This window comes from Podarcis pityusensis, assembly GCF_964106645.2.
Source record: "Podarcis pityusensis genome assembly, chromosome: 3".
Classification (NCBI taxonomy): Eukaryota; Metazoa; Chordata; class Lepidosauria; order Squamata; family Lacertidae; genus Podarcis; species Podarcis pityusensis.
Genome location: NC_138026.1, coordinates 69,190,578 through 69,203,521, shown reverse-complemented (window position 1 = coordinate 69,203,521; position 12,944 = coordinate 69,190,578). Strand labels below are relative to the sequence as shown.

The 12,944-nt window shown below is 40.1% G+C and overlaps 1 protein-coding gene across 2 annotated transcripts in view; it reads right to left on the bottom strand.

The window, feature by feature from the left end:
* The window catches only part of SYNJ2 (synaptojanin 2), a 55,084-nt gene that overhangs the window by 10,645 nt on the left and 31,495 nt on the right, over positions 1–12,944 (bottom strand). Inside the window, exons 8-19 of one of the 2 annotated variants that reach the window (XM_080998363.1) lie at positions 12,772–12,941; positions 12,432–12,513; positions 11,987–12,136; positions 11,736–11,901; positions 9,651–9,842; positions 8,425–8,506; positions 7,597–7,737; positions 6,045–6,237; positions 4,766–4,924; positions 3,669–3,825; positions 3,136–3,253; positions 1,407–1,625 (exon numbers count right to left, since the gene is read on the bottom strand). In XM_080998363.1, coding sequence (XP_080854489.1) covers positions 1,407–1,625; positions 3,136–3,253; positions 3,669–3,825; positions 4,766–4,924; positions 6,045–6,237; positions 7,597–7,737; positions 8,425–8,506; positions 9,651–9,842; positions 11,736–11,901; positions 11,987–12,136; positions 12,432–12,513; positions 12,772–12,941 — 1,829 coding nt within the window. Of the gene's footprint in view, positions 1–1,406; positions 1,626–3,135; positions 3,254–3,668; positions 3,826–4,765; positions 4,925–6,044; positions 6,238–7,596; positions 7,738–8,424; positions 8,507–9,650; positions 9,843–11,735; positions 11,902–11,986; positions 12,137–12,431; positions 12,514–12,771 lie in introns of both variants that reach the window. The other variant, XM_080998362.1, reaches the window with a different exon arrangement.

Genomic DNA, 12,944 nt, shown 5'->3' with positions numbered 1-12,944 from the left:
AGTCTTGTGAATAATATAATTGCCTCCAATGCTTTTAGGGCAGATGGTACTAAATTTCTCATCATGCTCATTCAGAGTGAATGATTCTGTATCTGTGCCTAACTGAAAAGCTGGTGTAAAGAGATAATGTCTGATATGTTGCTTCAATCACATCTTATGTTCTCACTCTGTGCTTAAAATTAGAGCAGATTTAAGCTGAAATGGGGAAGAGGGGAAGCATGAATGGATTAGGTGACTTCTTTTAATATTTCTTAGGTAATATCCAGATTGGCTCTGGCTGTTGCTCCCCAGCAACTGGTACATTGACTCTGAATCTGAATCTCCTTTGTTTTGAGATGTGTACATTATATGTGCATATAGCTTTCATGACTTGAAACTTTTCATTTTCTTGATCCTGTATCCTTAAATCTGCCACAAGTGTTGCTGGGTATCTAGGAGAGTTTATTGAAAGGGGGCTCAGCGCTTTTTGGAATGGAGTTGTACTGCCATATACTAAAGACCACATAACGTTGATCATAGAAAACATGCATTATTTCTCCTTTGGCACACTTCAGTGATTGCTATGATGATACACTCACAATTAGGGTGACTGAAGGGTGGTAAAAGGATGAGTTTTTTCAAAGCTTCAGCACAAGGCAATAGGAATTCTATTCCATGCTGATGATCATGATAAATAACTAGGTTGTGGGATAAATTCTGGAACAAGTAATTTATACACAAGGATGGTGGTGCCTTTTGACTATGTGCCAAAGGTATGCAAATTTGTTAAATAATAATCCAATACGGAGATGAGGCTGCATTATTCGCATGCATACACAATGCTCAGTGTATGTGAGGAGAAACAACAACACATTATATCAGAGTATGAAAGCTTTTTGTTTCAGGCAGCCAAGAACACAGTGTTCTGACCCACCTGTGTTTGAATTAGGGTTAAGTCCATTCAGCATAAATAATTCAGAAATATACCCAGAACGCAAGAGAAGTTTGTGCATTTTTAAGCTGACGCTTTAGTTTGCCCTAAGGTACTACTTCAGGGTAAGCTGTCAAGCTTGTCTGACCAATTCTCTAGAGGAGACCACTAGCTCTCAGGAGCCATTTCGTCAGATAAACATACAGGAAAGCTGACCTGCCATTTCCTAAGCTCAGTGGCTCAACTTTTTGGTCTACTTCACTTTGACCTTCCGTTATTATGGCTGTGATTGTTGATATTAACTAAAAACAATGCTCAATAAAATGTATTACTTGGAAAAAGGATTGTGGCACTGAAATATCCTCTAATAATTATTGTTTGTTGTGACATGGACAAACTTCCACACTTCACAGAAACTCATTTCAGTCACAGGAGCAAGAAGTTAGAATACAAGCCACTGGGGTGTAGATTTTTTTAATGAGAAGAATATTTGTACCTTACAAGTACAACGATGCCATAAGTCTCAAAGATTTGCATTAGTTCGGTACGCAAGTCCTCTGGAAATTCATCTCTCTCTTCAGGTGATGGTGTCTGCAGAGTCACCACTACGGTGGCATCCAGAGGACCCTGGAAGGATGACACTTCCTGGAAAACCTTCTCCCGAGCCGCCACATCAACTTCTTGGACTTCTACTTCCACGATAGCTAAAACAGGCCTAATCAGAGAAATAAGAAGAAAGAGATGGGTGAGGGAAACCAATAATTCCAGGGGAAATAAAGAAGTAAGAAGATGAAGGGAAATGTTGACACGTTATTAAAAATTGTTGGCACAATCAAAGCAATTGGAAATCAGGCCTGTTTAACACACAGTTTCATTGCTTGGTTTCTCAATATATCTGATGGGGCAACTTATGCAACACTTTCTTTTATTTAAAAAAATAACATACCTGTCCACACAATCATATAAGAATCTATACCAAGAGTTGGTCAACTGTGGGAAAGCCTATAGCCATAGGAGACTGATGGATTAAAGGCCTTGTTCTTCACAGTGGCAGACCAACTCTAAAAAGACAAGACAAAATTCCCTCCTCTGTTGTTGTCAAGTACCCATCCAGATACCACCGTTACTGACAGCAACCTCCTAATGGCAGGGTAGCCAGAGGGAGGATTACGTGTGTCTGCAAATGACATATAGTCTCAGCCTACAGGTGCTGTCTAGCAGACAAGATTTCTGTCTTCTGATATTTTTGTTACATTTTAGGGAAATGCAGATACTAAAACTAGTGGGAAAATAAAAAACACAGCAAAAGTTATTTATGCTTTAATTATTTTATGAAGGAAACAAATCAAGTGTAGAATCAAAGCTTGAGAAAAAAAAATTAGCTTCTTTCTCTTTCTTTCCCCACATTTTTTCATAAAATAAAGTAAGCTTTACATGTTTTTATCCTTAAGATTTGCCATCATAGACTATCTCCTTTCCCCTCTGGGCACCCAGTGAGCACAACTGACTTTCCATGATGCAGCAAGATGGTGGCACAAGATTACAACCACACAGCAGGTGTGGAGTCAGGGAACCAATTGCAACCATCGGCTGGGTCACACAGGGATAGGTGGAGGGGTAAAATTGCATATGGGGTTGCCCATGTTGTTTGAAATGCTTTAGTTTTGCATCCATTGATGTTTTTGCATTAATTGATCCAGAATTATGGATTCATATGACAATTTCAATTTCAACGTGACTGATTTCACGTGACCAATGCTACTTGCTTTTTGGTGTTCTAATGACCACCTAATTTTTTTTTTTATGAGAAAAGGCTCTAGGATCACACTGATAGCATAGGGTGCCACAAAGGGCTATCTGGGATTCCTCAGAAACTGTCAATGCTGCACACCTAATTGGCCAAAGGATTTTGTGAGCATGAACCAAGCACATACTCCTTTATAGTGAATTAGGTCAATCTCACCAGCTATCGTCTGCTCTGCCTGGCAATGGCTCTCCACAGTCCTGGATGATTTCCTCATAATCTTTTTTTAAATCTGTGATCTTTTGAATTAGAGATGCTAGAGGTTGAACCTGAGACCTTATGCATGTTTTGCATGCCGCTTTCCATATGAGCTACAGAACCATCCTTTACTATGCAACAGTACAGAAAAGCATGACAATCACAGAAACAACAGCATCTCTGCCATTTCAGAAGGGTTATGCTTCCGTTGATGTTACGGTACCTGTGATCGCTTGCTTGAAGTTCAGCTCTTCCATAATACATCAAGGCACCAGGAGACCAAATGGGTCTGATTTTGGTTTCTGGACTGAGATCAGTGTCAAAAAGATTGATCTCTCCAGCTTTGTAAAAGAAAACAGAATTCAGTTTCAGAGTTTAAAATCATTAGAGCAAACGTTCAATAAAATGTTGGGACTTCTATCACTTTTTATGGTGGCTTATAACTTATGTGGCACCCAACTGTCAAGACACAAAATATTACTATATATATTATATTAACACATGAGTACTGCAGTGGTATGGGCGACAAAACACAATGCATTGATGGTAAATAGTAATTCATCTATGTCCATACAGGGTGACTCAAATGGTAAGTATGGCAATTTTGAGTTCTCTGCCCCATAGAGGTGTCAGTTGACACAAGAGGATCTAACTTTGGTACCCGTCTATAATTAAGCTATTACAATACATATCTTTATTTCATGATCCAAAAAGAAGTCTATCAGACTTTTAAAAAACTGAAAAGATCCTACCCACCCGTTTTATGAATAGGAAGTTTCTTCTTCCACCAAAGTACTCTGTCAGTCCAGGCTGGAGTTCTGCATTTGTCACTTGTATCATAAGCCTCTGAGCCAACATCGTACTTATATGTTGGACCAAAATTAATAGTTCCTTCATGAAAATCCTTAAAGATCTATAAAACAAATCAGAGGTCATCTAAATCGTGGCTTATTATGGTGCCATTCATACAGTATTTTTTCTCTTGGTATAAAACAGATCTCCGCCATGCAGCTCTAAGCATAGATAGCAGCCTGATTACAGTCATACCTCGGGATGAATACGCTTCAGCTTAAATATTTTCGGGTTGCGCTCCGCGGCGACCCAAAAGTAACGGAGCGTGTTACTTCCAGGTTTTGCCACTCGCGCACGCGCAGATGCACAAAATGATGTCACGCGCATGCGCGGAAGCGGCGAAACGCGACCCGCGCACGTGCAGACGCATCTTACGTTCGCTTCAGGATACAAACAGGTTTCTGGAATGGATCCCGTTCGCATCCAGAGGTACCACTGTACTTGCATTTTTAGCAAAATATTTTTGCTCATGTTATGTACTTGAATAAGACAAAACGGCAACTAGAAAAATGATTCCATTAAAAAATAATTATAATCCTGTTTGGCCATTAAGAGTTTAAATTTTGGTTGTTTTTTTTTAATAAAAAATTCCAACTTTTCTAACTTCATTATTATTTTACTATAGTTTCCCCCCCCCCCAAAAAACCCCTGTAGCTAACCTACCTTGATATTTATTTCAGAAGGAAGGTAGGATTTAAAAAAAAAATTCAAACAAAAGCAACCAGATGTACACCATGGACCTCTGGCAGCACAAGTTTTAAGAATATCATTGTTTATTAAATGAATAATCACCCTGCCTTCCACTGCAAAACAGAAGGTGGCCTCAATAGTGTCCCTAAGTAGTCTCTCATCCAGACCCAAAGCTGCTTAGATTCAGCTAGGTTGCTGCAACATGTGCATTCAGATCAGGCTTTGGGCATCTGCTTCAAATAACTAAAGAGCTTTCGGGTGAATATCTCTTTTATAGTAAATGCTCTTTCAAACAGCACCAGTCCCCTTACTTTTCCACTGGATTTCTGCTGCTGCAGTTGATCAAACTCCAGGAGTGTCTTCCAATCTTGTCGTTTGAGAAAATAAAATACTTCTTCATAGGTCAAGTCAATGCGGTAGTTAAAATCACCACACCAGAACACATAGTCATGGGAAAACATGCTTCTTCCCTGTTTGTGTGTGAGAGAAAATTGTATTTTCAAGCACAGATTAAACAACAGGATTTTAATCTTCCTTATTTCTGAGTGCTGTTTTAGAATGTTCTTCAGAGTATGGCCCATTAATAAATACTGGGCACTATGTTTCTTGATACAACTTTGATCTTTAGTTTCAGTACAGGCCACTATCTTATACTGAACCAATACTGACCCTATAATCAGGCACAATCACAGTTAACTAAGATAGCTCAAGCGCATATGCACATCTGTTTTGATGACGCATGCTTTTAACTTGAAGAATGTGCTTCTACCAACAGAAATGGCCCACATAGATATGAGGTGCAATGCTAGCTTCCTGGCAGGGGTGTCCCTGACATTTACCTAGAGGGAAATGGAGCGGTGGAGGAATTGGTTCAGTACAAGTGCATCGGTGGAGCCAATCCAGTGCTCCTGCCAGTGAACCTGCCCCACCATGCCAACCTCCCTGCCATTTCATCCCTCCCACTCCTGGTAAGTGGCAGCAATACTGTTGCCAGGAAACTAGTGTTGTTGGTTCCACCTCTCCAAGTGAGCCACTTCCTGTCCACCAAAGCACAAGCTTCATATTAAATGAAGGTGAACTTGCCCCTTAAAACTATAGTCTCACTACTATAAATATAAATTGAAACCAACTGTAATAAAGATTTACTACAATTCTCAACCATCAAGCTTTTGTTTAGAGTCCATTGTTTCAGCTAAATTTCAATGTTATAAAACCAAGCATAACAAAAACTCAAAACATACCGAACAAAAATATATGCATTCCACACCAAATCGTGTCTGCAGCTATAGTATCACTAGAGGGCACTGTTAATATGGATATATTTTGAATACAGATGTACAAGTTACTTCTAAGCATGGTTTGCCCAAATTCAGGCTATCTTTTTAAGGCTTCAGAATCAGCAGCTACAGAAATCCTCACACACACATGGAGATAAATGTCTGTGCTACATTCCCTGAATTAAGATTGGGGAGAAGGGAGAACGGGTGGAACTTTACACCCACCCGCCCCTGAATATATTCCTTTTGCTCTGATAGTTTTCATGGGTGAGAATTCAGCACAACTCTAAATAAAACATTTCAAGAACCTCACCATTGGAAAGCTCAGCTTCTGTGTGATCTCTTTATAGTCCTCATTCCGCTCTTTCACCTGAGACTGACCAGCTGTCAAGTGGCTGCATAGAAAGCATAAGCTGGTGCTATGAAACTGAAAACGGATGGCAACTGCTCCTTTATTGCCAGCTTTCCCTCCCATTCCAGTCTTCACTGTGTCCACTGCTACATCCCTGGGCAGGAGAGAACAGCCAAAGACAAAAGGAAGCATTTGCTAAGGAAGTGTCAAGGAAATACATAGAACAATAGGCACAGTAGACTGTCACTAGGTTGGATGGCCGTCTGTCTTGGACGCTTTAGTTGAGATTCCTGCATTGCAGGGGGTTGGACTGGATGACCCTTGGGGTCCCTTCCAACTCTACAATTCTATGGCTCCATGACTAGCAAAGAAGGATCCTGTGCAAGCCCTGACAAAAGGAATAAACATGGAAGGTCCGATGCATCTACATGGGCCTTACAAAAGAGAAACTGCCACTACACTGACTTTATCCAGCTCATGTATTTATTATCTTGATGTGATGTCACAGAATTACGCTCCAGGTCTCTCCATCTAACACTTGTGACTGTCCTGTGGCCACACCCTTAATGCCCCTGCTTCTGACCCTCCTTGAGTGTTTTTGTCTGGCTGAACTGTGTTTCGAACTTTGATAATGCCCCTTGCTTGTTTGTATGAAGGACGGAGCAGGGTGTTTGTGTGTGTGTATATCTGTGTGCATTGCAACTAGCCTAGCATACAAAGGTAAACTTTACATTCATTGCTCTGCCCACTTTCACGTCTGGCCGCACACTCACCAGTCGTATGTGGCCACTGGGAGATTTCCCAGAATAAAATACAGACAACTCCCCTCACCCCAATAAATTTTGACCCATTTTCACCCATTCAAAACTCTAAATCACATTTGGCATAACAGCACTTCTGAACCTGGGTTAAAAAAAAAAAAAGTTTATTAAGGCTTAGATGGAACAACTGCCTTGAAATAAATATATAGAATTAAACAGAAACATTATATATTTTTTAATTTTGCTCACACTCCTTTGTTCATTCTGCCATCTATCTAGCCAGCCATATTCAAGATGCATGCCATTAAGCTTGCCCTAAAATATAGTTTCCTTAATGGAGGGCATGTCCAATTTGAAGACATATCAATAAAGATTCCAAGACTCACTGGTCGTACTCTGTGAATTATTCAAGCAGAATCCAATTCAAAGGGAGCAGTTCATCAATCACAATTCCTGCCCATATTCTTTGAAAAAGAATGGAGTTTGCTGCAAGAATTGCAGTTGGTGACAGGATCCCAACAGCAGAATCCTTAATTCAGTGGGTCTTACTTATGTTTAGGATTTCAGGCTCAATCACTGATTATGAAAGTTTCTTTTTTAAAACAAAAACAATGTGTGTAATGCAAAAGCAGCATGAGCAAGAGTGAGTAAATTCCCACTTAATAATTATTTCCCTTCACTTTCACCAAATTAGAATTTGCAGTGAAAGAAGACTTCTGCTTGCTCCCAGTTCACCACTGCAGGGGATATACCTGATGAAGGGGACATGGAAAGGTCGTACAAAGATGAAGAGGCAAACACCAACAAGCTGTGCTGATGTCAACAGAATGTATCGATGTGTCCTTGAAAGGGCTTTCTGAAGCTGTTCTCCCCACATCTTCTTATTAGTTGTGCTGCAACAGGTAAACGCAAGCATTAATTGCAGCAGCAGGAAAATTGGATAGGGCATGAAATAGTCTTCACTGGATAAAACACAGGGTTAATTCCAGAGCTTATAAATGGCACCTTATTCATAACTCAGGGCTGCATCAGCACTTTATCTAACTATCATGTTCATACAGGATACACTGGTTTTACTCTGCGCCAGAGCCCCTCTGTGTCTCCACCACTTCAGGCAGATAAGACAATAATAGACCAGTTTCTAACAGAGATTCAGAGAAATCAGCATTTTTCATTTCATTCTCTTTCTGCCATGTTTGAAAGGCTGCAAAATCATAGTTATTTATTGCAATGAATAAAGCCCATCTGAGTGTGGTTCACGTATGAATGAACATCACTTGATTATTCAACACTTGATGATGTTCCATTGAATGAATGAATGCAGTTTCCATTTAAATTTATTGTGCTTGAATTGATATCAGGTGATATGAAAGATTTATTTGTGGTGATTCATCTTTGAAGGCTCATGCATGCATGACAATCATCACTGGATGCCAGAGTCAACAGGTGCTGAGCATGCATATGTGAACCAGCTATTAGCATTTTGTAAATTATGCACGCACCACTACACAGAGTATAAGTAACGATGTCAATATATGATATGGAGTATAATATAGTTAAATAGCTCAGTTTAAGCATACCTAGCATTCACAATATTCCCAGCATTTAATTCTACCATCTCTTCAAATCCCACGGCAAATATGTCGGCCGGACAATGGTCATCTATGGTAACAGGAGGGGGGCGGGGAAGAACACATGCAAAAGTGAGTTGATGCTTTGTGAGTATGTTTCTTTTCCTAATGTAAAAACAAAATAAATCATGGTTGTTGACCATGTTTAAGTGATTTCAATGGTCAGCTGGTCAAGTTGAGAGAGTATGTGAGAGACACTAGTGCATTATGCTTGCTTTCTGTAGGCACAGATGCACATACCCAGTTTTTAGTAAAAATGCCCACTCACCCACAGTGCAAGTAAGTATGATTCTAGAACAGAACAGGGTTCTTCATCAATGAGTTCCCATGTGTCACTGGACTGCATCTTCCATAAACCCCAGCTAGCTTAGTCACTGATTAGGGATTATGGGAGTTACTAGTCCAATAGCCTGTCGCCCAAGGTTGCAGAACACTGCCATAGAGAAAGGCAACAGAACTCACAAAGCCCAGTATTATTTCCCATGTGGAGCTTTGGCTTTTTCTGCGGTGGAATGCTTCCCTCTATTATTATACTGTATATGATAATCCTAATATTGACTTGGATTTTCAAATATTGTTCACACATGCATGTTCATCACAGAATGCCCCTTTCAGACTTTTCTATCAATCAGGCGGCGAAATTCTGTGTTGTGCTCTTCCAAACAATCCATCTACACAAACATTGTAGCTTGCCAGGTGGAAAGATTCCTCCCCCTCCACACTTCTAGGGGTTCTCCTGACGCCCAAAATCAATTTTGGGAAAAGGGGAAAACCCATTGTGCAAATGGAAGTAGCTTGTACAGGGTTTCCACTGACAGGGCTGATTAGGTGAATCCCACCAGGGATGCCTTAAATGTGAACTAAATTCCAGCTTTTCAGATGGGATGGAAGTATCTTAGACCACTGGGGGTAAAACTTAAAAGTCCCTCCCTTTGAGTGGAAAATATACAAATGCTGCATTTTCAGACTTCTCTATTTACATTATCTTGGACTATTTATGAACAAAACTAGGTTTCTAGGTGGTATGCAAGTACCCTAACAATTTTAATGCCCCACAAACTGAGTTAGAACAAATACAAACATAGATACATATGCATGCATGTATGCAGGAATACAATGTGTGTGTGTGTAAGCACAAATACGCTTGTCACTGCATGACTAGTGCTCTTTGTTACCTTGAAATTCTGAAACACCAGAAAGCTTCGGGGAATCCAGTAACCAATCTGTTAACTCGCTGGTACCAAGGATATTGCTCTTAAACTGTTTGCCTCCATTTACATTCCAAGTCCCCATAGCAACACGAATTCTCTTGAAGTTTGTGAATTCAAACTGATGCTCTGACATGGCTTTCAAAATGCTAGGGGTCACTGGTGGAAAGAAGGGGGGGGGGAAAGGGGAGTGGGATTTCTGCCATGAAATAAAATGGACCATATGAATCATCAGAATACCAACATCTCTCCTGATAATTGCTTTTGTTGGCATGCCTTAAATCACTAGGGATAAACATTTCAGGCTATGCCACAAGCCACAAGTGATGCTCTTCCTCACAGTTCATAAGCAGGAACATGAACAGTTTGGGAGCAACTGGGCAGCTTATGAGGAAACGTTAAGCAGGCATTAGTGCTCATCTGCTGTTGGGCATTTTGCAGACTGACAGCGCAATCCTATGCATGTTCACGCAGAGGTAAACTTCTATTGTGTTCAGCAGCATTTATTCCCAAGAAATACACACAGAATTGCAACCTGAGACTCCAAACCAACCTATATCTATTTTTGTTTTCATGCACATAGTTATATTATTTTTAAAAGTTTAAAAAGCCATTATTAATAGGAGTATGAAATTGTAACCACTAGAACAGGCACATTGGTTACTCAGATTCAAATGCCCAAGTGTCTGAATCAGTGTTACAGAAAGCCCAAATATATGCACTGGGGACAAAAACCCTGAACGCCAAAAGGTGAAAGAAAAAGAGGGTGGGTTCATTCTATCCTGCATATGTGGTTTTAATTATTGGTGCAATTTAGATGCTTGGATTAGCCTTGAATATAGCTACTTTCCCAGGTGTGTAGTTTCTCTCTCTCTCTGATGTTGTTTTACTATTATAGGTCTCATGCTGATGATCACCAGGGCAAGATGGTCTGAGCACATAGCACAAATTATGGCATGGCTGTACCAGCTACCAATTAGTTTCTATGCCCAATTCAAAGTGCTGGTTTTGACCTATAAAGCCTTATGCAGCTCAGGACCCCAATACCTCAAGAGCCATCTCTCCCCACAAGAATCAACCCAAGCCTTGCATTCCTCAACAAAGGCCCCTATGAGGGAGGTGAAAAGGGTGCAGATGTTTTTATCATATGTGGTGGTCCTGTAGTGAGGTTAAAGCTTACTGGGAAATGATATATAATGAACTGAAAATGATGTTTAAAATAGCATTTATTTTAAAAATCAGAAGCTTTTCTTTTGGGAATTATAGGTGTAGAACTACCCAAACAGTATAGAAATTTATTTATGTACGCAACTACAGCTGCAAGAATGTTACTTGCCCAAAAATGGAAAGAAGAAGTCCTGACGAGAGATGAATGGATACAAAACTTACGGATTATGCAGAAATGGCAAAACTTACTGGAAGAATAAGAAACCAAGATAACAAACTTTTTTTAATAGAAGAATGGAAATGGTTTATTGAATATCTACAAATTATAAACAGATAAAGACATTAACAGGATTATTGTAATAATCTGCAGTTTCAAAAGAATATATAATCAAAATGATGAATTAAAGAATAAGTTAAGATAATTTAGAATATGCAGGAAATGATAAAATAAATTTAAGGAAACTGCAGAAAGAGGAGGAAGGAAATTGAGGTTTGAAATGTTAGAATTATTGTTAAACTACTGAAATGTATATAAATGATAACTATAAATAATTTAAATTAAAAAAGAGGTTGAAGGCATGAGTATGGGTCTTTTAAGTGGCGGCCCCTAATTGGTGGAATGCCCTCCCCTGGCACCATCCCTAGCTGTTTTTAGGCACCAGGCGAAACATTCTTATTCATCTAGGCCTTTGAATTTTTATTTTAGTGGGGATGGGTGGAGTTGGATCTGTCTTATCTGTCTTTCTGTCATGGGGCAGAGTTGGAACTGTCTGCCTGTCTACCTATCTTTTACAGCTACTATTTTCATTGACTTTTGTCTGAGCTGCAGCTGCTAATTCCTTTACACACCAATACCAAAAATAGTCAGAGCTAATTCTTACTTACTCAGCAATGCCGTGTGGTCCATGAGCATCCTCTCTTTTTCCGCTTGCTCTTCACTGTAGAAATCACCCATAAGCAGCAAGTCAATGGCTTCCTGTTTCACACCATCAAAAAAGTTTGACTGGATTGTCCGTGACACTGAGCGCGCCCCATCCTTGAACTTCCCAACCTGTGTAACAAAAGGATTAATAGCATTCATTTAACTCACAGCGACAGCTTCCAAGAATATGACGATTATCACTTCTCTCCTCTACCTTAGCTTTTCCATCCAAGGCACGGCTGCCTGTAAAAATCCTACTTAGGTTGTGTCCATTGAGGGCCCACATTGCTTTATAAGACTCCAGGAAACGTTCAACTATAGGCTTGGAGTTTAATCCCAGGCTCTCTAGCTGAGTGAACAGAACCTGGATGAGAAAAAAGAGGAATAAGCCTGAGAGAAACAGCTAAGATCACTGCCCTCATCATACCCAAAAACTTGCTGCTGGTTGTTACATTAAGGATTTTGCTCAGGATATTAATCCCAAAGCATAAGAAAGAGCCCTGCTGGATCTGACCAGAGTCAAGCATCCTGTCCTCACTTTGGCCAACCAGGTATGTATGAGAAAGACACAATCTTTCACCTTTTCACAAGATTGACTTAATGCAGGCATGAAAAAGAGGGGGAAAGCATTCCTGTAAAATGTCTGGTGGATCACTCACCTCAAGTGCTATGAAGGACTGAACGGTGTTAGTTCGAGCCAGACAATCCAGGCAGTTGGTTCGCAAGGTACCTATCTGTTGACTTCAAAAATCAAGTCAAAGAATGAAATGATTTAGCGTTCCCACAAATCCCAAAAAACAACTACTTTCTAAAAACCTACTGAAAAGGGAAGAAGGGAAGAAGCAGACACATAAATATGTAGAGAGTTGGGTTGTTTACTGTTAGCTTCCTTTGCCCCAATCCAATGAGGATGCAACCTTCATATGCAGAGTCAATGCACATCTGGAAGCTCGAAAAGGAAAGCACAAGCAATTGGTATCAAAGGGTTAAGACACTCACCGGAAACCTGCATGCTCGCCCTTGGTGAAGATGCCTAATTCTTCCCAATGCAACTTCAGCTGAGGCCCCAGCAAATTCTCAAGCTTCTCCATTTTCCCACCTTTTGCAAACTGGTGGTAATCAAAATTAATCATGGGTGTGTCTCCTGCATGGGATGATGCCCAGAGCAACTT